The sequence below is a fragment of the Chiloscyllium punctatum genome, chromosome 26 (assembly GCF_047496795.1).
Source record: "Chiloscyllium punctatum isolate Juve2018m chromosome 26, sChiPun1.3, whole genome shotgun sequence".
Classification (NCBI taxonomy): Eukaryota; Metazoa; Chordata; class Chondrichthyes; order Orectolobiformes; family Hemiscylliidae; genus Chiloscyllium; species Chiloscyllium punctatum.
The window spans coordinates 40,075,509-40,103,498 of record NC_092764.1 but is presented as its reverse complement, the minus strand read 5'-3'; the positions used below and the strand labels follow the sequence as shown (position 1 = coordinate 40,103,498).

At 39.3% G+C, this 27,990-nt stretch overlaps 1 protein-coding gene and 1 long non-coding RNA gene across 5 annotated transcripts; one reads left to right on the top strand and one right to left on the bottom strand.

The window, feature by feature from the left end:
- The first annotated feature begins 13 nt into the window (after nucleotides 1-13).
- ccne1 (cyclin E1) lies at nucleotides 14-9,304 on the top strand. Of its 2 annotated transcripts, XM_072596193.1 has the most exons (11): nucleotides 14-555; nucleotides 694-778; nucleotides 859-918; nucleotides 2,543-2,706; nucleotides 2,826-2,961; nucleotides 5,713-5,859; nucleotides 5,936-6,031; nucleotides 6,253-6,387; nucleotides 8,162-8,273; nucleotides 8,349-8,506; nucleotides 9,146-9,304. In XM_072596193.1, exons 1-11 carry the CDS (start codon nucleotides 542-544, stop codon nucleotides 9,287-9,289), a joined length of 1,251 nt encoding a protein of 416 aa, XP_072452294.1. In that variant the 5' UTR covers nucleotides 14-541; the 3' UTR covers nucleotides 9,290-9,304. The 2 variants fall into 2 exon arrangements, with proteins under 2 accessions (XP_072452294.1, XP_072452293.1); XM_072596192.1 differs by lacking the exon at nucleotides 9,146-9,304 and having other exon boundaries at nucleotides 8,349-8,689.
- On the bottom strand, nucleotides 7,691-27,990 carry LOC140496451 (uncharacterized). 3 transcript variants are annotated; one of them, XR_011964263.1, is made up of 4 exons: nucleotides 27,604-27,990; nucleotides 21,734-21,831; nucleotides 11,849-12,006; nucleotides 7,691-9,582 (listed from the first exon to the last, which is right to left on the bottom strand). It is a non-coding gene; the product is annotated as an uncharacterized lncRNA (long non-coding RNA). The 3 variants fall into 3 exon arrangements; XR_011964265.1 differs by having other exon boundaries at nucleotides 7,691-9,569; XR_011964264.1 differs by having other exon boundaries at nucleotides 7,691-9,566.

The following is a 27,990-nucleotide window of genomic DNA, read 5'->3' as shown; positions in this document are numbered from 1 at the left end:
GCGCAGGCGCAGTGGGGTGCGGCTACCCGGCTCTGTGGAGCGGAGCTGTATTAAGAGCGGGAGCCGGCTGACTGGAGGGAAGCATCAGCAGGACCGCCAAGCAAGAATACAGGGGACAATAACACCCAAGAAACGGGATTCAGATCAGGGTCACCTGGTGGTAAGCACCAGCTGACTCCCTGCCAGCCCCGGGTGGTCGTAAGCCACACACTCCCGGTTGAAGAGCGGGCAGCGCGGGGTCCCGGCTTCGGCCATCTTCGGCTGGCCGCCGAGGTCGGAGGCTGGCTTGGGGCTGAGTACTATCCCGCTCATCCCCTCCTTTCCCAACACCAGTAATGTGACTGGGCCGGAGGACCTTGCACCCCCACCACCACCGCCTCCCCATCCCCCTCCCTCCCCATCCCGCGCCCAAACCTGAGGCAACTCCTGCGAGTAAGCAGCAACAACCACTCCACTACCTCCAGAAGCGACAGCGACTTAATGCAGCCCTGATCCTCTTCCTTCCACAGGAGATCTCTAACCCGCACAACTAACTCCGAAGATGCCCAGAAAAAGGTACATTTTAACTTGAGTTGAAGTAGTGCGTGCTACTAGTTACAGTTCACGGTGGGTATCCCCAGAGGCCTAATCTATACAAGGAGTTTCGCCATAATGAGCAAATATGTGTTCTTTTAAGCTATTATTTCTTTTTAGTGAATTAGTAGACCAATCAACAAAGACCGAAGAAACGAACAGGGTCGTGCTGCGTACCCGAAAGCGAAAAGCAGACGTTGCCACTGTAAGTTTAACCGCAGATGAATATATCATTGTGCTTTAGCACGTTTTCTAAATTTGGTAATCGGTCTTTTCTGATCGTAGTGTTTGCAAGACTTGGATGAAGTTACGGAAGGACAGTCTGCGAAACCATATGAAAAGGAGGTACTGTATATAGGGGTCTATAATTTTTAATTAACCAAGATTTTTTACCATTGATACATTATTATTTTTAGCCAACTTTTCATCTTAAACTATTTCGATTACAGTCAACATGTTGCCACTAACTGAATTGCAGTGTTCTGCATACCTTATAATAAGGCTTTAAGGTAACATACCTTATAATAAGGTATAAGAAGGCTTTGGTAAAATACAATGTTTTGGACTCGGTCATTTTGGTTGCTTACTGTAAAGCCGATAATCCAACGAGTTATTGGAAACCACCATTCTGGTATATTTATTACAAAATGATTTTTCTAACTACTTTCTTCCTCATACTTCAAACAAAAATCTAGGGTTTACTATCTTGCAGTACTGTACTAGTTAAGAGTATCTAGCAACCCGAAAAGTCTAATGTGGCATTACCAATAGATCTTGTGAAGCAGGTACGCCATAAGATTAATGAGGTCAAAAAAAATGACTGCAGATGCTGGAAACCAGATTCTGGATTAGTGGTGCTGGAAGAGCACAGCAGTTCAGGCTGCATCCAAGTAGCTTCGAAATCGACGTTTCGAGCAAAAGCCCTTCATCAGGAAGGGCTTGGATGCTGACTGAACTGCTGTGCTCTTCCAGCACCACTAATCCAGCATAAGATTAATGGACTGTAGTTTGTTTACCATAAATATCTGCCATCTGGGCAGAAATTTTGGTCTCAAAATTCTAAAATGTTTTACCTCCTTTTTTGGATCTAGATGAATCTAACACTTCCAAATCTGCTTAAATTACACAATTTAAAACTTCATTCTGGAAAGCCACTGGTACAACGTGGGAAATAAATGTAAGCTGATAATAAATAGCAGTAGGTTGCTCGGTCCCTTGAGCCTACTCTGCTAATTAGGTTTATGGCTGATCCAAATTCATGTCCACTTTCCCTTTACCCATAAAGCCTTGATTTCCACGTGATGAAGAGTTATAAATCTATACAAGGACTCTATGCTTCAACCTTCAGGAAATTCCTCACCTCAGTCTTAAATTGATCCCCCTTTTCTATTCCTACCACCTTTCCAAGAGGTCAAATATCCCTGAATGTTAAATGCCCAGTTTTGATCTCCCTGCAATGGATGAAATATATTCATTTACCTCTTCGCTCATCAATGCATCTAATCTAATTCTGAACACTTCCTACATCAAGTTACAAAGTCTTAACTTTATCAAATTTCCCTACACTTTTATGGTTCCTTTGTGCAGTAACATTCACACTATTCCTTCACTAAGTTACCAGAATGGCCTACATTTTAGTTGCCACTTGTCCTCTGTCTGACCAATAACCATCTCATTCTATCTAGCATTAGTACACTTAAGTTCAGTTTTTGATTTCCCCTTCTCTAACTTTAAAGACACTCCAACATGGTTCCCACATTACCAGTTAACCTTGAATGATTACTCTTATGAGCTGAGTAGAACATGGCAGTACTGGGATGGTGGCGTAGGATGTTAATTGAGGGGCACTAGCCAGTTCAACAGACTTTTGGACTGAGATTAGATCTGATTTTTGCCACTATTTTAAGCTGAATTCGGTCTGAAAATTGACATTCTAAGAACTAATGTTTGCAAAATTGACTAATTGCAGGCTTGCTGGAGATCTGTAGCCAACTGTATGAGTCCATACAGACTCCATTCAACATGCACAAATCCAGATGACATGGTTACATCAAGTTCTTCTAGTTATATGCAGTGCAGGTTTAAAAATGTTTTAGCCACTCCAACTAGAGCTTCACCATTACCAGTATTCTGGTAAGTATATTCATACATTAAATTTCCAGTGCCTTTGAGTAAGAAGCCATAAACACAATGCAAGAAAGAGCTTTGTACAGGTCCAGTATGGTGACATTATCATATTAAATATCAAATAGCTGGGGAAATCATGAAGAAGTATGGAATATCCTTCTGAAGAAGGAGCAGGCTTACTCGAGAGACAAAGATGTTTTTCAAAAGCACCCACTCTTGCAACCTAAGATGAGAGCTATTCTTCTTGACTGGTTAATGGAGGTAAGGACTGCATAAAGAGTACTCAAATTCTTGCTTGTGGATAATTTCTTTTTAAACAAGTATTGGAAATACTCCCCTGAAAGGTACACTTTCATGTAGTAACCTTTTTTTTTGTAATCAGGACCAAGTCCCATTAAGTGATCTGAAAATTGCTGGATCACAAGCTTGAACTGAATTTAAGCAATGTTGGTACTTACAGAATTCAATTTAAAATAGCTATTCTTAATTACTTCAATCCAATCTTAAAAGGGAAAACTGCCTCATTCAAAAGTGGGTTCAAGCCCACTCAAAGCAACAGCACAAAGACTGACCATGGTGCACTGTGTTATTCTCTCATTGGATGAGAATAGTGTCATGATCCTGCTTGAAAAGCATGGGTTTAAAGACCATAACTTGAACCTTGACCAACATCACTAAAGTAGGTTACATGGTCACTAAGTGACCTGTCTTCTATACATTCTGGACTCCCCCACCCCAGGGAAGAGACTGTCTATTTACCTTAATGTCCCTCATGATTTTATAAACCATTTTATAAAGGTCACCGCTCAGCCTCTGACCCTCCAGGGAAAACAGTCCCAGCCTATTCAACCTCTTCCTAAGCTCAAATCCTCCAACCTGGCAACATCCTTAAATCTTTTATGAACATTCTCCTGATAGGAAGACTACCAGAAATGCGCACAATACTCCAACAGTGGCCTAACTGATGTCCTGTACAGCTGCAACATTATCTCCCAACTCCTATACTCAATACTCTGCCTAATAAAAGAAAACAAACTCCTTCACTATCCTATCTACCTGTGACTCCACTTTCAAGGAGCTATGAATCTATACTTACAAGGTCTCTTTGTTCAGCAACACTCCCTAGGACCTGACCATTAATTGTATAAGTCCTGCTAAGATTTGCTTTCCCAAAATGCAGCAATTCACATTTATCTAAGGTAAACTCCACCTGCCACTTTGGCCCATCTGATCAAGATCCTATTGTAATCTAAGGTAACTTTCTTCCCTGTTCACTACACCTCCAATTTTGGTGTCATCTGCAAACTTACTAATTTTACCTCTTATGCTCACAGCCCAATCATTTTATATAAAATGACAAAGCAGTGGACCCAGCACTGATCCTTGTGGCACTCCACTGGTCATAGGCTTCCAGTCTGAAAAACAACACTCCACCATCACCCTCTGTCTTCTACCTTTCAGCCAGTTCTGAATCCAAATGGCTAGTTCTCCCAGTACTCCTCAAGTCAGTTGTACAGCACAGAATCAAAACCTTTGGTTCAATTTGTTCATGCTGACCAGATATCCTAAATTAATCTAATTCCATTGGCCAGCATTTGGCCCCTAATCCTCAACGTTTCCAACTTATGTACTGATTCAGATGCCACTTTAAATTTTGAAATTTCCTCTGGCAGCTCATGGCCATACACTCACCACCCTCTGAAAGTGATCTCTCTGGTCCCTTTTTAAAACTTTCCCCTCACCTTTAAACCTATGCCCTCTAGTCTTGGCTCCCCCCATCCTGGAAAAAGACCCCTGCTTTTTACCCTATCCATGCCCCTCATGACTTTGACTGAGATTACTTTTCTTCAATTCCAGGGAGATTAGCCCCAATCTATTCAACCTTTCCTTATAGCTCCCTCCAGACCCAGCAATATCCTTAGATCTTTTCTCAACCCTCAAGTTTAACAAAATAATTTTAATATTAAGGAGACCAGAATTGTATGCAATATTCCACAAGTGGCTTCTTCAATGTCTTGTATAGCCGCAACATGACCTCCTGACTCCTGTATTCTATGCAGTGACCATTAAAGGCAAGCGTACCAAACGTTGTCTTCACTATCCTGTCTACCTGTGACTCCACTTCCAAGGAACTATGAACCTTGAAAGGTCTTTTGGCAACAATGCCCAGGATCCTACCATTTCTATGTTTAAGAATAGAATTCCCACAGTGTGGGGGGAAAAAAGCCCTTCGGCCCAACCAGTCCACATTGACCCTACCAAGAGTAACCCACCCAGACCCATTCCCCTACCCTATATTTACCTCCTAACTAATGCACCTAACCTATATATCCCTACTGCACATAATATGGGAGGAAACCGGAGCACCTAGAGGAAACCTACTCAGACATGAGGAGAACATGCAAATCCCACACAGTTGCTTAAGGTTGGAATAGAACTTGGTTCTCTATGCTATGAGGTAGCAGCACTAACTACTAAGCCACCATGCTGCCTAAGTCCTGTCCTGAATTGCCTTGCCAAGATGCAACACCAATTTTAATTGAAGTTTCATTTAGAAAAATGAGAAGTCCCAAAATAGTAGTGAGGGTATAATGTTGCTCTTTCCATAGTCTTTCACATTACTGACCTGCATGTAATATTTATATTACCAACCAGCCCTTCACTGTCGAGCTGTTTTACATTGAGGGGCAACACATTATCTTGGATCGGAGGTTTTGATTATAGCTTAATGCAGTACTTGAATGTATGGTATTTGAATTCAGACTGTTCAAATTCCAGAAACTTCTAGTTAAATATTACATTGGCTAAGCTACTGCTGTTTGAGACAAACAGCAAGTTTTCATGTTTTGAAGTGAAATTGACATCTACCTGTCAAAGGCCACATTTTGAGAAATCAATTCTGGATTTATTTTGTAGGAATGCTTCTCTAGCTTCAATTTGTCTGAAACAATTTTTCCTTTGACTGTTGAAGTTTTCTGACCAGTTTTAAAATTGACTTTCCCTATTTTAAAGGTCTGTGAAGTCTACAAGCTACATAGAGAGACACTTTATTTAGCCCAAGACTTTTTCGATAGATTTATGGCAACACAAAAAAACATTGTGAAGACTCGATTACAGCTTATTGGTATATCAGCTTTATTTATCGCTGCAAAACTAGAGGTAAGGGGATAATTATAATGAAATCTTGTATTATTTCAAATGCAAATTCAGTGCACTTAATGATTGCTTTTTGTAGGAAATCTACCCACCAAAGCTACACCAGTTTGCCTATGTTACTGATGGAGCTTGCACAGAAGAAGAAATCCTTAACATGGAACTTGTTGTTATGAAGGTACTTCATAAATGGAAATGTTAACATTCTACCTGATTTGGTAAACTTGTTCTCTTTATAGTCTTAAAGTAAAATGTTTGGATGGGTTGAGAACCAGAAGGAGGTGGCTTCTTTTAATAGGAGAATGTAGCCTCCTCTGATTGCAAACATTTTATCATAACAGACTTAAAACTAATTAGGTACAATTGTCAAATTGACCTGCAGTATTCATATTGTTCTAGGCTCTCAAGTGGAATTTGTGCCCGATAACAATTGTGTCTTGGCTCAACATCTACATGCAAATTGCATATTTGCAGGAAATGTATGAAATATTAATACCACAGTATCCACAAGAAATGTTTATTCAAGTAATGGAGGTAAATTTCAGATATCTTATTACATTTAGCTATTTTGTCCCTCTAAGTTGCTGATCAGCAATGTTTAATTTCATAATGTAACTGGTTTCAATTCTAATCTAGTGATTAAATGGTAGTATTTCTAGAAGTGGACTAAAACAGCCACAATGAACTTTGAGGCATTTTTTTCCCTTAACTACGATCAAAACAGTGGGTTCAAGCATAAACAATCTGGGCTGACATTTTGGTGTTACCTTATTCCTATCCATGATAAATTCTTACTACTGCTCAAGAAATGAAAACAGATTCTTGCTTTGTCCTACAGGTTGAGCCCATTCCCATACTGTTAAGCTGGTTTGTTTTGCCCATTTGCCTTACAATAGTAAGGATAACAATACACACAAGACTGCCAATCCTGCCTAGGAAACCACTGACAAAAATGGCTGCTTCCTTGTGCACACTCCAGTGACCAAAATTTGCATTCCTGTTGTCTCTCCAACAGTCAGACAATAAGCACCGGGCTGTTGCCCGAAACGTCGATTTTCACTGCTCATTGGATGCTGCCTGAACTGCTGTGCTCTTCCAGCACCACTAATCCAGTAATAAGCACATGTACCTATTACATAAGATCTGTTCTTTGCAATGTCTTAAACTACAATCTGATCAAGTATCTATCTTTCCTCTGACAGAATATCTGCAAGTTTCACTAGCTCTGAACCTGAAATTCAGAATAGACATCTGCTATGTAGCTGAGACTCTGTCTATAAATATCCAATTACTATGGTCCAGCTACACACACCAAAAATCTGTGGATGTTAGAAATCAAAAATTTCCTTGGTGGTTGGAGGGAGTGGGAGAGAGAATTCAGCTGGCCTGGCAGTATCTGTGGACAGAAAGCAGAATTAATGGCTTGGGTTCAGTGACCCTCCAGAATTAATTTACAGCTACGATAAAGTTTGGTTGTGCACTGAGGATGGAGTGGGTGGAGGAGTAAATAAGTAGAGATAAGCCCAGTGAGAAATAATTGGACAGAAAGGAATGGATCAAGGTCAGCCTGGGTGATTCAATAGCTACTAATTAGTAGTTGCCCACAGGATGGTTAACGTACCAACCTGTGAGATAAAGGCTGGTGTGAGAGGATTGGGGTAAGGAGCTCAGGCTAGCGTAAACTATTATAGTCCAGACAGCATATACCATTATCTTACTCTAGATTGTATCTAGTGTTCTTTATGTTGCAAGTTAAAGTATGGAACGAAAGTATTTGCTTCTTAGCTTACATGAACACAGCACTTGAGTGCATTAAATCATCAACACTTTCCATCTGTTAATTTCCCAACTTGTGCATTTTATTCATAATCATGGCGTCAATGACAAGCATTTCTGAATGCAAAAACTGTAATAAAAATAAACATCTTTTGTAGAGTGTCACTGAAAATCAATAGTGTAAAAGCTTACTGTGAAGTGCATTGATTCCCAAGACACTTGGTATTTTTCTTTTCAATTTTCTAACAAAAGGTATCAAGTAGGGTAAGCATGTAGTGAAGTGTACATCTTCCCAGCTCCTCCACTGTACTGTAAGCCAAAGATTGATTCTGTATAGAATTTAGGGTTTGGGGCACAATTCCATCCCTAGTTTCTTTCCAGTAGTCTTTGTTCATCCAATCCCACTCATTTGAGCAAAGTGTTACACCCTGTGGTACAGTAATCTATTTCCCCTCTTTATGAATATCAACCTATTCTGTTTGAATTAAGCCAACCTTGCAATACTAATAGCCTTAACTACTCTTATCTGCAGCTATTGGATCTCTGTATCTTGGATTTCAGATGTTTGGAGTTCACATATGGGGTTACAGCAGCTTCAGCTCTGTATCACTTTTCTTCTTGTGAATTAGTTCACAAAGTCTCAGGTAGGGTGATCTTCAAACTAAATACAAATTTTAATTGCTGTTTATAATACAATTAATAACTTGTTTAATGCTTAGGATTTGAATGGAGTGAAATAGAAGGATGTGTGAAATGGATGGTTCCATTTGCTATTGCCTTGAGAGAACTGGGAAGTATAACACTCAAAAACTTGAACGGTGTCTGTCCAGAAGATTTGCACAACATACAGACACATTCTAACAGCTTATTATTACTGGTAAGATTAATTTTTCATGTGGTCATATGCAAAATTATTAGTGAACCACTTATCTTGGCTGCTTCCTTTGTAAAACTTTCTCCATGCACTAAGGATAGTAATTCCTGTCTATTTATTGTTCGTGGGGAATTAGACAGCTTTTTGAAATCTCTCCCAAAAAATTCAATTGTAGCATATTGCTGAGACTCCTGGGGCCTTAGCTTTATCTATAAATGACCACTGATTTTTGGGTTCATCTCACTCTAACTGACTCTTTGAACCAATGAACATTACATAGTCAAAGCTTGTGACTTTAAAATTTCAATCCTTTGAACAGCAGGATATTCTATACAGGATGCTTCTTTCTCTACCTGTATCATGTAATTGTGCCACTGTTTTTGAGAAGCTTTTTCTTTCAATACTGACTATACTAAATATTCCAAAGCACTTCAGGTGATTTATGATTATGAATGTCTAAATGCAAATCAGTTAAGTTATTGAAACAAGACAAGTCAGCAATGCAATTGACTGGAGTAGTTCTCGTTAACATTTGCCTCCTGATGAACATGTCTGAAACTGAAAGGGTCTTTCCCTGGAAAACTTATTGCTCTAAGTAAACTGAACAGACCCTCTTTTTTAATTTTGGTTTTCCCTCTTTAGGATAAAGCTCTCTCAACGCAGGCACTACTATTGGAACAGAGTAGATGTTCACCTGTACCTTCTGGAATTTTAACTCCTCCACAAAGCAGTAAGAAAAACAATACTTTGGGTCCTCATGAAGATCTCAAACACTTGCAACCCTGAAACAGATTATGGGTGAATTTCATTCACCTTTTTGAAGTCTGAATAAGAAAATGCTTTAAAATAACGAACAGAAGTTAAATGGATTTGACTCATATATCCTCTTGAAAGCAGAAGATGGCTGTAGATGTCTAATTGCATTCTTTGTGGTGCCAGCATCTCTCAATTCTGGATGTTGGAACTCTATAACTTGGTTCTTAATACTGACCTTTTTTAAATTGGTGGACTTTTGCCAAGAACTCCAACCAAATAAAGGGTGCTTTTCAAGTAATCCTAATTGCTGCTAGGGAGGGTGGCTTGGGGAGGGGGTGGGGAGGAGAAAGAAGAGAATACAGTAAGTATTGACTGATGAAATTGTTTTATGTACTTAAAGCTGCTGTTTATTTTAAATAAAAGGTACCATCAGAATAGATGCCATCTGCAGCTGTATTCTTTGTGAATCGGTTCACTTCTAAAATAACATCCCAACAGGTTGTTTTGAAAGTACGTATGTCATAGCTCTGTAGTAGGTGGGACTTGGACCTTCTCCCTCAGGAGAAGGGACAATAGAATGAGCAGGGTCATTTCTGGCTATGGTAAAATTGACTGATTTATAAGTGTTCTTTTCTAGTACTCAGAAATTCTCTTCCCACTCTTTAAAAATTGCCATCAGTATGCTAAAATCAGGCCTTTTTCCCTTAATCACCTGGACACATTCATGCCCAGCTGCTAGATTGTATGGGTTTTTAAATTATCCTCCTTTCTCAATACCAAATGAGCTATCACTACTTGTCAGGACATTTTCCTTTTGTTAGGAAGACCAAAGCCTGTGGTTTTGGCATTTTTGAAGCCTTTGATCAAGCTACCTCAGAAATACCTAATAGATAGTTGTTTCTAGCTTTGCATTTTCTTTGATCAAGCTGAAATTCTGAGCTGCTCTTATTTCTATCCCAATTCTATGCACCATCCTGAGACCTGTTAAGAATATCAATTCAGGTCTTTTATAACTGCTAGTATTTTCTTTTAAATGGACTCAAACATCCACTGAGCGGATGAAGTAGGTCCCCAAGTAGGGGAATAATGACAGAAATTGAGACTATGAAATAGTGTATTTGAAACACCAACATCATGGGCTGGCTGATCTTTTAATCAAACTTGATTGCAGAATTCTTACCTTTAGCCCAATTTAAATACAAGCAGAGGTGTTCTTAATAAAACCAAGAGCTGTTTTAATTACTCAAACTACACCAACCCCAAGTTTTGTTTTTATAAATAAGTACACAAAAGATTTGTACACAGCAATCAATTCAGCCACAGTTAACTGTACTTGTGTAGGTTTTAGCTTTTATCACAGTTATTACAAATCTGGAGAAACAAATCAATATGTATACATCATGCATGGCGTAGAAGCACCTGGTTCAGTAATGATGGCAGGGTATAAAATGTACAGGGTGGTTTGAAAGTCTATTCAAATATGATCTCTGCTTTTGTACCCCATTATCTTTTATTACCCATTCTTGTTTCCTTCTAGTAAGAAAATGTACAGAAGTAATGAGTTACCTACAATGAGTAAAAGTGAAGCTTCTCCTGAACTGGAACATCATCTCAGCAGATTTTGGGCAGAGACATATAGAATGTTCACCAATAACAGACAGTTAAATGAAATTTCCAAATTTAACACAGAAATCCACATTCTTCTATTTTATGGCATTACTTAATTGTTAGATTTAAAAACATAAGCTTATGATCTTGTGATCCTTATGATTTCCCAAACCATTTGTAACATGAGTCAAATCATTAGGAATTATTACTGTACCACAACATTTGAAATACTTACAAAAATACAAGTTGAAGGGTTAAGCCATGAAACTTGCATTATAAATGGTAAAAAATGCTAAACATCCTCCATAATTATTTCAATAGGTTCTAACAGTTCAAAAGACCTGACTAAAACTGACATATGAAATACTTTGAACTTGCTAAAGCCAAATTAACTGCTTTTATACAAGACTCAATTCCAAGATCAGTAACAATTCATCGACCGTAATTGAAGTAGTTTCATCACCTTTTTATACAACTATCTCTACACTCTGATTTTGCACTTGAACACTGAACCAAAATGAAAAAAGAACTCCTTTAGAAATACAAACAAACAGCAATGCAAGCTTCTCTATTTCTATCAGAACAGAACACAACACATCTGTCACTTACATTATTCTAATTCTTCGAATCATTTGCACTCTTACACAGAAACCCTAAACTTGGCCCCCTGGATAGTTCAGAACCAACATAACAGCTGTTGATCATTCAATGGGCTTTTGTTCTGTTAACACATACAGAGGTGGCAGCAACAGGTGCTGGTTATGCCAATTTGACTACGGTGAATTGCTGCAAGCCGACTACCTGCACCAACCAAAAGGGTTTCAGATTTGGATTAGAAGTGTGAAGGGGCAAGCTTTAAAGCAAAGCAAAACATCCAAAACAAACTTCTCCTTTGTTCAGTCTAATCTGTTTATTTTATAGTTCCCTGCCAGAGCTAATGCAATAATGCAAAAAGGTCTGGAGGCACAGAGCATACATCACCTTGTGAAACAGTTTTGCTTCCCATCTGTGAAAACAAATTGCAACTGGCAGCAAACATAAATAGGCCGCTATTTGGCAGAGTTTCTCTCCTGGTGTCCAAGTCCTCCACTCAATTAATTCTCATTTCATTTCACATTGATTTTCCACTATGAAATGGTCTGCAGGCAAAAGAAAATGTAAATTGACAAACATTCACATTTGAGCAATAGTCCAAATATAAATCTTACATGTAGCTTGTTCTGTGTTTGCAATTATTTGGATCTACAGTTTAAATAGTGAAATTGGTATACCAATACTACTTCCTATGATCCAAGACGAGAGGAAAGAGGGTGTAGGTTTGCACGCTGAGCTGTAGGTTTAATATCCAGACGTTTCATTACCTAGCTAGGTAACATCATCAGTGGTGACCTCCAAGTGAAGCAAAGCTGTTGTAAGAGACAACTGCTTCACTTGGTGTTCGCCACTGATGTTACCTAGCCAGGTAATGAAACATCTGGATATCAAACCTACAGCTCAGCGAGCAAACCTACACCCTAAACCTCAACCTGAGCCACAAATCTTCACAAACCTTGCACAAGAGGAAAGAGTGGTTGACATGGGCTGAATATTAAATGGCATTTTCTGATAAGAATTTTCTTTTGTACCTAGTTGCTTGAAAAATTAAGTTGGATTTTAAAAAATTGTCCAGGCTTATGAAAGAATAAGCTAAAAGAAATAACAGTGGAATATATATACACATTGACAATTTATATATTTGTGCTTCTGTACATTGACATCTTTATACAGTGGTTATTTAATTCATTTGCACAGGGATGGTTATTTAATTCATTTGCACAGGGATGTTCTAACAGAAAATAAAACTGAACAAATGTATAGATGCTCCTCTGGATAATGAAGATCTGAATATCAAAGTAGTATGCCCAATGTCCTGGCCAGCAATTATTCTTCAACCAGCACTGAGATCAATTGATCAGGTCATTTATTTCAATTGTGTTTGTAAGGCTTTGCTGTACACAATTTGGTTTCTGTCTATCCTACAAGGCTTCAAAAACAAATGTAGTAAAGCATTTTAGGACACTCTTTCTTCCCTGAACAGAAGATCCTAATTGAATTAAAATTAGAATATAGGAAAAACAACAGATGGAAGTTTAGATCTTCAGTGTATGATTTCAACAAGTATTGTTAATTTTGACATTCATGAAATGATGCTGAGATAGCATAGGTAAAAACAAAGCAAATTATGAGTTTATTAAAGATTGATATTGCCAAAGTTAACAGATTTACTTCTTAACTTTCTCTTTGAAATTGCTATATCATTTATTATTTTGAAGGGCAGAGGGAAGGGTCCTAAACTTAAAATAAGCAAATGCATTCATTGATTAGATATGAGATTTGACATGGATTTGACTTGAAAATTTATTTAGATCTTTCACGTTATTTTGCCCCCTAGTTCTGTACACCTCTTTTCTGTCCACAGAGGAACAGGCAAGTAACATACTTCCAAGTTGCCACCAGTTTCCTTCATCTTGTGAATTAGCAGTATTCCTTCTTTACTGTAGCAACAACTGACCTGTGTTCAGTACCACAAAGCAATACAGCAGAATGGGAATTAAGTACAGAGTTGGGAGACACACACACATGCATCCCACAATTCAATGCACAAATATTCCAAGTCACCAAACCATCAACTTTATGTGACCAAATAAAATGGAGATAAATATATAGTCTGCATTTCACTCAATCATTTTGAAATAAGTAACTTGAATGAAATTTAAACCAAGCATCACAAGAGGATAAAATAAATTGACATTAAAATTAAGTACATTCAGGTTTTTATTGATTTTGTGGATAGATTAAATGCAGGTGACTAATATAAAATTTGTAGAGGAGAAAACAATGCAGGACCACCATTTTGCAATTAATTGTAACAGTTATTTTAAAACCTACTTCAGCAATAAAATTTTGTTTCCCTTCTTCACTCTATCCTACACACAATTATACTAAAGATGCAACTTTGTGGTTAGTACAATGTTCAGTGCTTCATCCCAGGATTAATTAGCTGAAGGCTAGACACCCAGTGTCGGTGGGCTATTTGTCTTGTCCTTTCCCTAACTCTTTCATAAGAACGAAGATAAATTGTAGAAATCTTACTGTGGCCAGAATCAAACGTTTGCTCATCTTCAGGAATCACATGAAACAGCAAAGCTGAATTTCTGTTGCAGCTTTCAAATTCAAAACATCCACTAAAGAGAAGGGCAAAAGCAGCAGGCATGAGAACACAAGTAGACAGGATAGTAAAGTTGGTGTTTAGTACCCTTGCCTTTATTTGTCAGGGCATTGAGTATAGGAGTTAGGAGGTCATGTTGCGGCTGTACGGAACACTGGTTAGGCCATTTTTGAAATATTGCATTCAGTCTGGTCTCCCTGTTATAGCAAAGTTGTGAAACTTGAAAGTATTCAGAAAAGATGAACAGGATGTTTCCAGGGTTGGAGGATTTAAGCTAGAGGGAAAGGCTGAATATGCTGTAACTATTTTCCCTGGAGTGTTGGAGGCCAAGGTGTGACTTTATAGAAGTTCATAAAAACATGTGGGGCAGGGTTTTGTCCCCAAGGTAAGAGAGTCCAAAACTAGACGGCATATGGGAGAGGGGAAAGATTTAAGAGGGACCAGAGGGGTGACTTTTTCACAGAGGATGGTGTGTGTATGGAATGAGCTGCCAGTGGAGGAGTGGGTACAATTACAACATTTAAAAGGCACCTGGATGGGTAGATCCATAGGAAGGGTTTAGAGCGATATGGGCCAAAAGCTAGCAAATAAAACTAGATTAATTTAGGATATCTGGTCAGCCTGGGTGAGTTGGACTGAAGCATCCATTTCCATGTTGTACATCTCTGTGATTCTATGACTATCATTTCCACATACCGTTCTCAATCATATACCATCCTGACATAAACATGCAATTTTGAATCAAAATTCCCCATCCAATAGATTGTGTGGACAATTTCACCACAGACTATAGTAGCTCAAGAGGATAACACACCACTCCTTATCAAACAGTGATGGTGATTGTTTTATGTTCCTCCTATCTGGTCACCCTTCTACAGGAAGGATGTTGTTAAAATGGAGAGTTCAGAAAATATGCACAAGGATGTTGCCTGGACTAGAGGGTTTGAATTATAGGGAGAGACTGAATAGGTTGGTGTTTCTTTCTGCTGGAGCATCAGAGAATGAGGGGTGGCCTTGTTTTCACACAGAGTGAATCACGGACGGAATGAGCTGCCAGAGCAAGTGGTGGAGGTTGGTACAATTGCAACATTCAAAAAGATAACTGGTGGCTTATACGATTAGGAAGTATTTAGAGCAATATAGGCCAAATGCTGGCAAATGGGACTAATTCATACCAGTATATCTGATCAGCATGGATGAATTGGACTGAGGATCTGTTTCCATGCTGTATGACTCCGAATCTAACAATAAATGTCGCAAAAATATCTGCATTGAGTCAGCTGTCACGCTGGAGAATTAAAAATCCTATATTACGTTTTTCAGTAGATAGCCAAACCCATTCTTTCCCCCAGTATCAAAATCATTGGCAATATATAGGTCAAGTGAGAAGTTCAGAGGTATTTTAATCAGGGAGAAAAAGGGAAGTTAGGATTTTCTTAATGACCATAGTGACAGCTAGCACAGGAAAAGAGGTGTAAAACGAAACCTCCATATTTTACGGCATTGGAAAATGGTTCAACAGGGATGTTTGATAATAATAGTTTAATGCTTGGAGCAATGTCTCAATCGATGTGGAATGGAACCTTGTGGACATAGAAGAATGACTTTTTTTACCTTCGACAGTACAAACTGCCAAATTCAAAGCCATTAGCATTTACATGATTGTGGCTATGTTCAAGAACCTGGGAAGTTGATTTGCAGACATCTAGGTGACATTTCCAGTGCTTTGGACCCTCCTGTGAAGTGCTGTACTCTCTTCTGGAATTTATTTGGTTCCATTCCTGCTGCTTCTGGTTGCCAATTCCGGGAGTTCATTGTAGTAGCTATTGGGTCTAGGTCTGTGTTTGTTAACGGAGCCTGTGGATGAGTGCCATGCTTCTAGAAATTCTCTGGCTGTCCTATGTTTAGCTTGTAGTATTATCATTGTGTTGTGCAAGTCAAATTTGTGGTTCGTGTCATCTGTTTGTATGGACAGCTGGTCATGGCACTTAGTGGCTAGTTGGTGTTGGTGTATGTGGATTGCTAGTTGTCTGCCTGTTTGTCCTATATGGTGTTTCATGCAGTCATTGCATGGAATCCTGTGAATCAATGTTCGTCTTGCACATGATGGGATACGGTCTTTTGTTCTGGTGAGTTGTTGTCTATGAGCGTGGCTGTTGGTTTGTGGACTATCAGGAATCCGAGTGGTTGGGGACGTCTGGCTGTTAGTTCCGAGATGTTTTTATATATGGTAGCACGGCTACCATGTCCTCGTCACATTGTCTGTTTGCGAGGCATCTGCAGATGAAGTTGCGGGGCTATCCATTCTTGGTGAAGACTCTAGAGATGTGTTCTTACTTTCGTTGAGGTCAGGGATAGTGTAGTGTGTTGTAGCCCTTTTGAACAAGGTCCTAATGCAACTTCTCGTGTGGGTATGTGTTTCAGATGTGATCCCTGTGTGTGGGTTTTATTGCAGAAGTAAGGAAATCACAAAGTTTTGTTGTTAAATTAAGATAGACTGCAATTTGAAAATAATTTAAAAAGTGTACATTCAGCATTGAGAATAAAAAGTATTTCAAATTTTACATCCTTAAAATTGGTTTCTATTCTATTGCTACACTGAAATATATCATTTATTTCCCATAGCATCAGATCCATCATTCTGACTAGAAACTCAACAACCTTTAACAACCTTTGACATTCCAATCTCTTTCTCAATTGCCCATAAATTAATCTTGAATTAGACAGAAAACAATTTTATAACATGGGAAGAATGGTACAAATGTGATGTTTTATATAATAGTGTTTATAGCGGTCTCTTTAATTCAAGATAAAAGAGAAGAACAATGTGACATCATCTGCTTTAAATTCTGTCTGACAGTTTGGGAGTCAGGGGTAGCGGTAGCAAGAGAGAACAAGTGGAGAGTTACTAGCAAAGTGCAAATTTTCACACTGGAAAACAACGGAAGAATCAAGAGCGCTAAATGTCGTCAGACTTTTTGTCTCTCAAGTTCTTATATTAAAAAAAGAGGCATCTCACAGAGACAAAAAACTGCAGCCAGTATGATCAGCAACAGTAAGGCAGGTGCAAGTTCTCTCCAAGTTACAGGAAAAATGCAGGAGAGGGGGTAATCTGGTCAAAGAGACACATCCCAGGGCAATAACAAGATTCCAGAAGATTTGTAGTGCTGAAAAAGCAAAGCCGGTCAGGGCAGCATCCAAGGAGCAGCAGAATTGACGTTTCAAGCAGAAACCCTTCATCAATAATGAGGCTTGTGGTCGAAGGAGAGGGATAAATGGGAGAGGGTGGAGCTGGAGAGAAAATAGCTAGGAATACGATATGTAGATGAAGGTGGGGGTGAAGGTGATAGGACGGAGAGGAGGGTGAAGCGGATAGGTGGGACAGGAAGCGGACAGGTAGGACAGTTCAAGAGAGCGGTGCTCAGTTGGAAGGTTAGATCTGTGATAAGGTGGGGGTAGGGGAAATCCTGCTCCTCTGATGCTGCCTGACCAGCTGTGCTTTCCCACCACCAGACTCTGACTTGATCTCCAGATCGGCAATCCTCACTTTTCCAAAAGATTTGCCCTGGCAACACTGATAGAGGGAAAAAAAAATCAACTGGTCTCACTGCTGATAGTCTGTTAAAAATATTCTCCAAAAACTTATGAACGTACTTTTCGACAATCATCTGATGTTATGATTGATGAAGGGGAGAAACGTGTACCCAATGGAAGTAGGGAGTGATGATGGACTGCTTCCTCGAAACACACACACTTCTTCCACTTTGTAGCCTCAACAGAAAATTCCATACAGAAATTTCTCGTTGTTAGAAAATGGAGAAAATAATACATGATCAAAGAAATCGAACATATAATTTAAATATGTGTTGAACTGAGTCATTAGAATCATTTATCAATGAGTCCATGCTATGAACATCTGCTCCTGTTAAAAATGCTTAAGGGCACAAATGACTTCATGACACAGTTTGTCCTACATTTGAAGGATTGTAGCTTTTACCCTGAACTCGAACAGTGTTATTGAGACAATTAGTGATTCCCATTATTTATGCCCTCTTCTCCCCAAGAGTTTTGATCAAAGTTGATTCAACAAAGGAAGATCAACTCAAATATACTTTGTGCCTGTTTTAGTAGTTATGTAGCCTTAGAGTCTGCTTTCCTCAGGCAGCAGCGTGCAGCATAGCTTCTGAAACAGACAGCATTCTCAACAGTCACTTCCTATACAAATGTGTGTGTCATTTATCATCCATGTTGACACATGGATTACTGTAGTTAACTATTGTAATTTCTAGAATGTGGTGCTGGAAAATCGACATTTCAGCCAAAAGTCCTTAAATTTCCCAAAACATCGATTTTCCTGCTCCTCGGATGCTGCCTGACCTGCTGTGCTTTTCCAGCACCACACACTCGGCTCTAATTTCCAGTATCTGTGGTCCTCACTTTTGCCTATTCTAATGTATATAAATAACTGGCTTTTTTCTAAATTTAGTTCTTTTTTTTTGATTTTCAAAGAATCCATACTGCATTATTTTACAAACTTGACCTATGTTTACTTTTTATTCCTGATGACACCCACAATCAGTATACAGCATACTTCAGTAATCTGATTATCAATTAATTATTCATATACTGGATGAAAGGTGGTAGTACATAGCCCTTCAGGAGATCCAATGTCTGGAAACACAAGTTTTGAGTAAATTATAAAACCCAACACCTGTTGGATCCCATTGTGAAGGAACTCATTATCCAAAGTAGAAGAGTAGGATTAATATCAAGCATTTCTGTTTTAACATTAAAAGCAGAAGAGAAATCAATAATGGACTAAGTTGCCTAACCTATCTATATCCTGTTGGGTTAGATGGACAAAGGTCAGAACTGCATCACTCATGCGGTTGAGCGGGAAAACGTAACTAAACAACACGTACAATAAGAGGATCTAAAGGCACTTCAACTTAAACATTTAAAACACTGCATAACAATCAATACTAAAGCAACTGGTTGGTAATCATTCCAGCTTAACAGCTAAACCTTTAGGGTAATGGGGATAGTGATGAACAATTTCAAGGAAGGAACAAACTATATACAGGTATTAAGCAATTTCTAAAAGACCACAGAGAAGGGAACTACTAACTGATAAGTGTATATCATCCAGAATTTGTCTCGAGACTGAAATCCCTTGGAGAATTGACTACCTGTGGGGTTAACATTTTAAGACATTAATGAAATCTATTATTTCTACCGTTTACAGGTTGCCTGCTAAGTAATGCTCAACATTGCTTTTGATTTGTTATTTTGTATCTTGCCATTCTTCACGTCAGTAATTAGGACCAAAACTATGCACATCTGAACTTCTGTAAAGGCTTGCAAGTGTTAGATGTGAACTTCAATGAGCTCCTGCAAAATGAGCCAGGGGTTTCACAACAGGATATCCAAAATTACAAAGGACTGCGATGTAATGCAATTCATTTGACTGGTGAACCAGTTACCAATAGTTTTATTTATTGACTTTCCACCTGAGATCATTGTTTCCCCGAACATTTCCAAATGGGACCTCATTACAAGACTGAAAAAGTGCTGAGACACTCCTCGATGAGAACTGCCAGAGAAAGAGAAGTTGGCAGTGGTGATGGGATAAGGAAGTAGACCTGTGAAAGGATGGTGGTGGGAGGGAAATGCAGACACTCAAGAGCATACACAAAGGCACTTTCCCGTAAGGGAAGCTCAACACTCCAGGTTGGAGACTTGTTTTAGGAGTCAGAAGATTTTTATTTGAAATGGTCATTGTCTGTCAGTTGTGTCACTGGATGTTATTCAAGACTTGCTGTCAAGGGAATTGAGGTGGTTAATTATTAAAAGCCATTTTGAAATCAGCTGGACACTTCAAGAAACTGTCCCACAACTGCCCTTATCATAAATGAAAGGATGCAGCTGATGGTGGGAATGCCAAACATGCTTCTCTAAAGAACTACCACATTGATGTTCGTTTGGCTTCAATGAATAGCTTTCAACAATCCCAATCATCTTCCTTGGTGTCAGAAATGATTCCATTTGTTGAATAATTTTTCCAATGAATTCTATTCACTCCCACTGAATGTATTTTTTGCTAGGAATTCTTGTGAGGAAACTTAAGCCTTGGTGTGAAGGGTACTCTCCTCAGCTGAAGTACTGCATCAAGTTCTAGCCACCACACTTTCAGAAGAATGCAAACGTACTGGACGGAGGGCAAAACAGGCTTAAAATAATGATTCTAGGGAGAAGCGTTTCAGAAATGGAGATGTATAGGAAAAATTGGCCCAGTATAGCTTGAAGAGAAAGCTGAGAGGAGATTTAATTCAAGCATTTATTAAATCATGAGGGGTCTGGATAGAATAAATAGGAAAAAAATAGTTCTCATTCATGAAAGGATCAAAAATGACAGTGCACAGATTTAAAGTAATTAGTTAAAGTAAAAGTGATATGAGGACAGTTAAAAGTCAAGCACAAAGCATTGGGTCTGGAATGACATGTAGATCAGACTGGCTATGGATTACAGATTTCCTTCCCTACTCACTTTGCACATCAAGGGATTAGGGTCTGGAATGAAGTACCTGAGAGTTTGGTGGAGCATCCAAAAGAAAATTAGATGGCTTACTAAAAAGAAATAATGCGTAGATTATGGAAAAAAAAACAAGAAATTAGTCCTAGAAGAGATGCTCAGTTGAAGAGTTAGCACAAGCATGAAAAGCCTCCTTCTGCACTATAACAATTCTATAATTTAGTGATTAAACATTGAGTCTTTGCTGTGCTCTCCATTTATAGACTCTCTAGGTAGGGGAAACAACTTCTCAACATGCATCCTGTCAAGCCCACAACGAATCTTACAAATTGCAATGAAATCACCTCTCATTCTTCTACATTCCAGAGTATAAACTCCAAGCTACTTAATCTCACACTATAGAACTCATTTCAGGAATCAATCCAATAAGCCTTTGTTGTACTGTTCCTAAAGTGAATATGTGCTTTCTTAGATTAGGGTAACAAAACTATGCACAACACTTCAAATGCGACCTCACCTTGAACAAAATTGCATTTGTACTCCAGCCCCTTTACAACAAAGGTCAAAATGTCTTTTACCTGAATTGCTTGCTATATTTTGTTCTATTCTTTGTTGGGATATAGGCATCAATGTCAAAGTCAGAATTTATTGACCTCCCTAATTAACCTTGGTTTGCTGGGCCATTTCAGAAGACGGTTAAAAGTCAACCACATTGCAATGGGTCTGAAATAACATGTAGATCAGACAGGCTATTACAGATGTCCTTCCCGAATGGATATTACAGAACCAGATCAATTTTTACAACAATTGATTACTAGATTACTACCACCACACTATCATATCCCAGCTGCATGTGAACTTTGTGCTGCTTGAAAATGAACAACCAAATCTATCAGAATATCATTCTAAAAATTAATACCGTGAAAAAAATGCTTTGCTTTTCCCAAAGTGATAATCTCTTTTCCCCACATTTCATCCTACTGACTTACTATCCAGTCATTATTTCTTCGGAGCCCAGATCTCCTCAGAGCTGTTCCACTTTGTTTATTTGTGTCAATCCAATACATTCATAAAAAGGTTTTTCTAAGACAAGATCAGTAGCAATACAATATTCCTCATAACTCACCAGTAGTTAATGCCTTCCACTCATCCATACTAAAAACGATATTGATGAATATGCAGAACTGCAAAGATTGTAGATTAAATGCCCAATTTTTAGTGTCGCTGTAGAATAAAACGAGCAGTATCACTACATCAAAATAGTGCCATAAATGTTAAAAATAATAAATTGTACAAAACATTTTTTAAAAATTACAATAACAAATTAGCTAGTTAATAACACAATCCACCTCTAACAACTTAGTTTAAACTGCCTATTTTCACAGAATTCAAGCAGGGAGGTTTGACTAATGGCTGTTCAGGTCCAGACAGCAGATAATTCACATATCAAAATTACAGTTAAATACCTTGTACTCAAAAGCAATTAAGCAAATATGGAAAACATTTCCATAAAATTGCATTTTCTAAATAATTTCCAAGCAAAAAGGAACAAGTACACAGTAAGATTGACAGAGATCGCTTCTCCCTAAAACCTAATCAAGTGCAAATGGAATACTATTGCTTTAACTGGTCATTGAAAATAGAAACTCAGAATCCCTACGGCATGGACGCAAGCCATTCAGCCCACCGAGCCCACACTGACCCTCTGAACAGTATCCCACCCAGTCCCACTCTCTTCCTGTAACTGTACATTTCCCACAGCTAATCCACTTAACCTGGACATGATGAGCAATTTAGCATCAACACAACACTTGTCTTCTTCTTATATGTCCCATAGAACACATGGGGTAGGGGGGAGCCTGACAGCATTTTTCATAACAATGACATTGGCTTAAAGGCTGATGTTTTAAGTCAGGATACATCATTCAACATCAACGCTTTGTATAAATGAAACAGGAAAATGAAAACAATATGGTACATGTACAAATTGAGTGACAATATAATAGATTCTTCATTCAGGATGACTTTTCATTAGCCCAGACTTTACTTGCAAATGAACATGGGAATGAGGATGGGAAGTTTACTCATCCCTTCGAGCCTGTTTCACCATTTGATACAATTATGCTATTCCAATTACTTCACATTTCCACCTACCCTATTCTCTTGGTCTAAAGAAAATTCTCTTCTCTGCCTTAAATAAACAAGGCATTATTTAGAAATAGTAACCCTAGTTCTAGAATTTTCCACAAAACAATGCATCCACCCTGTCAAGATCTTTAATTTGAATCAAATTACCTCTGGCTTTTCTAAATTACAGGAAATACAATAGCAACCTAACCACCCATCCCCAGGCAATTCACCTATTCCAGATATTAGTCGAGTAAACCTTCTTTGAACTGCTTTCTTTAAAATAAGATGACCAATATTATTCAGAGTACTCCAGGATTGGTCCCATCAACACCCCACACAAAAAAAACTTCCTCATTTTGCATTCTGGTTCTCTTACAATATGTATTTTTTTTAAATCAACATTGCCATTAGGTTATACCTACATAGTAATCTTTTGCAACTTATGTACTAGGAAACACAGTTCGCTCTATCTCCGCTCTTTAACCTCTCACAATTCACATGACACTTATTATTCTTCCTTCTAAAATGGAAATTTCACATTTCCCTACAATATAATTTATTTGCAAGATCTTTACCTACTTATTTCAAATGTCTATATTCCTTGACAGTCTCCTTACTTCTTCTCTACAACTTACTTTCCTACCCAATTTCACGTGATCAGCAAATTTAGCAAGCAAACGTCCAGTTCCTTTCATCCAGGTTGTTGGTATAAATTATAAAAGGTTAAAGGCTGCAGGCACTGTGGCACAACACTTGTAACATCTTGAGATCCTTTCTGGCTATGTTCTGTTTCTTGTTGATATAGCTGCAAGATTGCCTACTCAATGTGTTACTAATGATGTCATAAGCTTTTATTTTTCTTGAATCTGAGGAACTCTGGAAAATTAAAATTGACGTATCAGCTATTTCACTCGTCACTCCTTTTAAGATACTAGAACGAAGTCGATAAGGTCCTGGAGAACTGTCAGCCCGTTGCTCCAATTTCTAGCACCACTTCCCTAGTGACTAATTTTCCAGAGTTCCTCCTTCATTTCCATTCACTGATTCAAAATTGACATGCCAGAAATAATTGTATCTTCCACTGAAGACTGGTGCACATTGTTGCACAATGCCAAAACAGACAGTTCTCTTGTTGGCTCCAAAACATGCTGTTCTCTATCCCAAAACATTAAAATTCAAAGAAAAGTAAACTACTGCTGAAGCTGGAACTCATGTAATAAAAACAAAGTGCTGTAGAAACCCAGCAGGTCTGGCAGCATCCACAGAGAGAAACAGTTAACATTAAGATGATTATGATATTTCAGAAGAGTAGTTGAATTTCTCCAGAATATTCTGCTTTTATTCTACAAATTCATCTCAGCTACCTTTGCCCATCTAACTTTTCCAGTAAGTTATAATTATCACCCTATCTTTTTGGCAAGCTCACATTAATATTTGATTTATGTTCCATACTACCACGCAGTTACGGTTAGGGCAGCTTTTTATTTTACATATCACTCGAGAGTTACTTCTTGCCTTCATCATTTCTTATTTCTACCCAAACCACATCAATATCCTGATTCCCTGCACTTAGATCATCGCCCCTTATTGTACTGATACCAATGATTAACACAGCCAGCTTTTCAGAGCTTCCTTTCTTTCCTAAGGGGACCGTAACCTTCAACATTCAGTTCCCAATCTAACTTTCAGCAATATCTCTAATAACCATCAGATCAGATCATACTTATTCCTATTTGTGTTATCAGCTCATCGGTTTCATTTTGAATGTTACTTCAAGTGGAGAACTTTTAGTTTTGTCCTTCTGCAATAGCAATGGCAGTAAACTTGGCAATTACAGTCATTGCTCCTCTGAAATGAAAAGCAATGTCTGAAATCCAGAAATGCACAGAATGCAGAAACCCAGGAATTACTGTTTGGAATTTGACATTTCTTCAGTTCAGTGCATTCTACTGGACTGCACGGAGGGACACCTCTGATGACTAATGACATACTTCAGAGTTTATTCTGAAAAAGTGACATCATGCTGATTTGAGATAAAACTAGTTTTTAAAAAGTCCATAATTACTCATATGGAGCCTCTTTCGAATCATAGAATCCCTACAGTGTGTAAGCATCAAGTCAACTGATTAGGGATAGTCAACATGGCTTTGTGTGTGGGCAATCATGTCTCACAAACTTGAGTTTTTTTGAAGTAGTAACAAACAGGATTGATGAGGGCAGAGCAGTAGACATGATCTACATAGATGAAGAAGGGCTCCGGCCTGGAACGTCGATTTCCCAGCTCCACTTTTCCAGTAACAAGTCTGCTCAAGTCTGATCTCCAACATCTGCAGACCTCACTGTCTCATCAGTGATCTATATGGCATTCAACAAGGTTTTCCCATGGGAGATTGGTTAGCAAGGTTAGAGATCATGGAATACAGGGAGAACGAGTCATCTGAATACAGAACAGGCTCAAAGATAGAAGACTGAGGTTGGTGGTGGAATGTTGTTTTTCAGCCTGGAGGCCTGTGACCAGTGGGTTGCCACAACGATCAGTGCTGGGTCCACTACTTTTCATCATTTATATAAATGATTTGGATGTGAGCAGAAGATATATAGTTAGTAAGTTTGCAAACGACACCAAAATTGGAGGTGTAGCGTTCAGTGAAGAAGGTTACCTCTGATTACAACGGGATCTTGATCAGATGGGCCAATGGGCTGAGAAGTGGCAGATGGAGATAAACTTAGATAAATGTGAGGTGCTGCATTTTGGGAAAGCAAATCTTAGCAGGACCTATACACTTAATGGTAAGGTCTTCAGAAGTGTTGCCGAACAAAACGACCTTGGAGTTCAGATTCATAGCTCCTTGAAAGTGGAGTCGCAGGTAGATAGGATAGTGAAGACGGCGTTTGGTATGCTTTCCTTTACTGGTCAGAGTATTGAGTACAGGAGTTGGGAGGTAATGTTGCAGTTGTACAGGACACTGGTTAGGCCACGGTTGGAATATTGCGTGCAATTCTGGTCTCCTTCCTATTGTGAAACTTGAAAGGGTTCTGAAAAGATTTACAAGCATGTTGCCAGGGTTGGAGGATTTGAGCTATAGTGAGAGGTTGAATAGGCTAGGGCCGTTTTCCCTACAGAGTTTGAGGTTGAGGGGTGACCTTATAGAGGTTTACAAAATTATGAGGGGCATGGATAGGATAAATAGACAGAGTATTTTTCCTGGGGTGGGGGAGTCCAGAACTAGAGGGTGTAGGTTTAGGGTGAGAGGGGAAAGATATAAAAAGACCTAAGGGGCAACTTTTTTTCACGCAGAGGGTTTTACTTGTATGGAATAAGCTGCTAGAGGAAGTGGTGAAGGCTAGTATAACTGCAACATTTAAAAGGCATCTGGATGGGTATATGAACAGGAAGGGTTTGGAGGGACCAGGTTCTGGCAGGTTGTCCTAGATTGGGTTAGGATATCTGGTTGGCGTGGACAAGTTGGACTGAAGGGTCTTGTTTCCGTGCTGTACATCTTTATGACTCCAAGTTTCCACCAACCCTCTGAAGAGCATCCCACCTCCACAACCCCACTTTAAGCCATTAAAGGAGGGCAGCACGGTGGTGAGCACTGCTGCCTTACAGCGCCAGAGACCTGGGTTCAATCCCCACCTCAGGCGACTGACGGTGTGGAGTTTGCCCATTCTCCCCGTGTCTGCATGTGTTTCCTCCGGGTGCTCCGGTTTCCTCCCACAATCCAAAAAAGTGCAGGTCAGGTGAATTGGCCATGCTAAATTCCACCTAGTGTTAGGTGCAGGGGTAAACATAGGGGAATGGGTCTGGGTGGGTGTGCTTCGGCAAGTCGGTGTGGACTTGTTAGGCCGAAGGGCCTGTTTCCGCACTGTAAGTAATCTAATCTAACATTATTTTTGCTGAATGTCAACGTTCCCATTCTGAAAGAAATCCTATATTTTAAAGTATATAACTTAAGTTACCTAATTACTACACTCCAATATTTTCGATAAAAATTAAAAATAAATCAATTCAGCAATTTGACAATTTCTGATTTGCTGCCTTGGAGAATATGAAAATGTCACATGAAAAAGATCAGGAAATCATAATTATAAAAACTGTGCACAAATTTAAGGTCAGCAGCAACTATTGTTGCTTTTTCTGATAGCTATAAAACCCTGCTTAACGTAATCGTTTTGCAGCAAATAAATGTCGCCAATAAAAACGTGATCATATTTAGATTAATTATTAGACTAATTCATTATTTCCTAGATACACCTCATCTGATATATAAGTGAGTATCCTGATGATGGAAAAATTGTTCGCCATCCCTGGATCTTTCAGGAATACATAATCTCCGAGTTTATAGCTTGAACTCGACTTCAGGAAAACGACTGCCCTAAAAGGCAAATGCACACGTTTAAAATCGGAAGTAAAAACACTTTTGAATGCTATCTCGTAATTTCGCGTTTCCAATCACTGCTGTCTTTCCGCCAATTTAGAAAATGCTCAGATACTCTTCTACCTCGTAAAACGAATTCCCGTTTCGCTGACGGGAGATTTCTACCCGAGCTGGACCGACTGCCCTTCAATCGATGAAAACAACAAGAAAGGGATCTGAATCACAGCCCGGCCCAGACCCCGCTACACCGGGGGGGGGGGGGGGGGGGATGAGGAGGTCTGTCTGAGCCACCAGTAAACAGATGACAACGGATCTGAGCAGACCGGGCGGTGACACTTTGACCAAAACATAACCTGGGCCCGCAGCCTGGAGCCTGAAACAAAAACCCCGCTGCAGCCCAGGCTCCTTCTCCTCGTTCTTCCGCCTGATTTTAACACAATGGCCGCCGCCGCTGCTGCAGCTGCTGCCGCTTATTTTCGGCCTTTACCTTTCCGTGCTCTTCTCGGAGCCGTGAGAGAGTCAGTGGCTGGGAGTGCGGCGGTTTGCCTGCGGCACAGGGCCGATGCTGCGAGTCTGCCATTTCCTCCAGAGCCGGAGCCGGAGCCCGAGCTTGTGTTTGATAAACACTCAGGAACTGGGAGTCCTAAAGAAATGTTTATGTATGTGATAACTGCAGCTGCACAACTCCTCACTCCTCGTCCGCATAGAGAGAGCAGGTCTTGTCATCAACACTGTCGGAGCGGAAAACATTTCACACTCGCATTATTAGCACAAGTAGCCCGAAGCGCAGCTTTTCCTTTTTTCCGCCGAAGCCGCTCGGTCTCAGCAAATCCAACCGCCCGACGCCATCTTGCTCCGGGACGGTCTAGAGCGC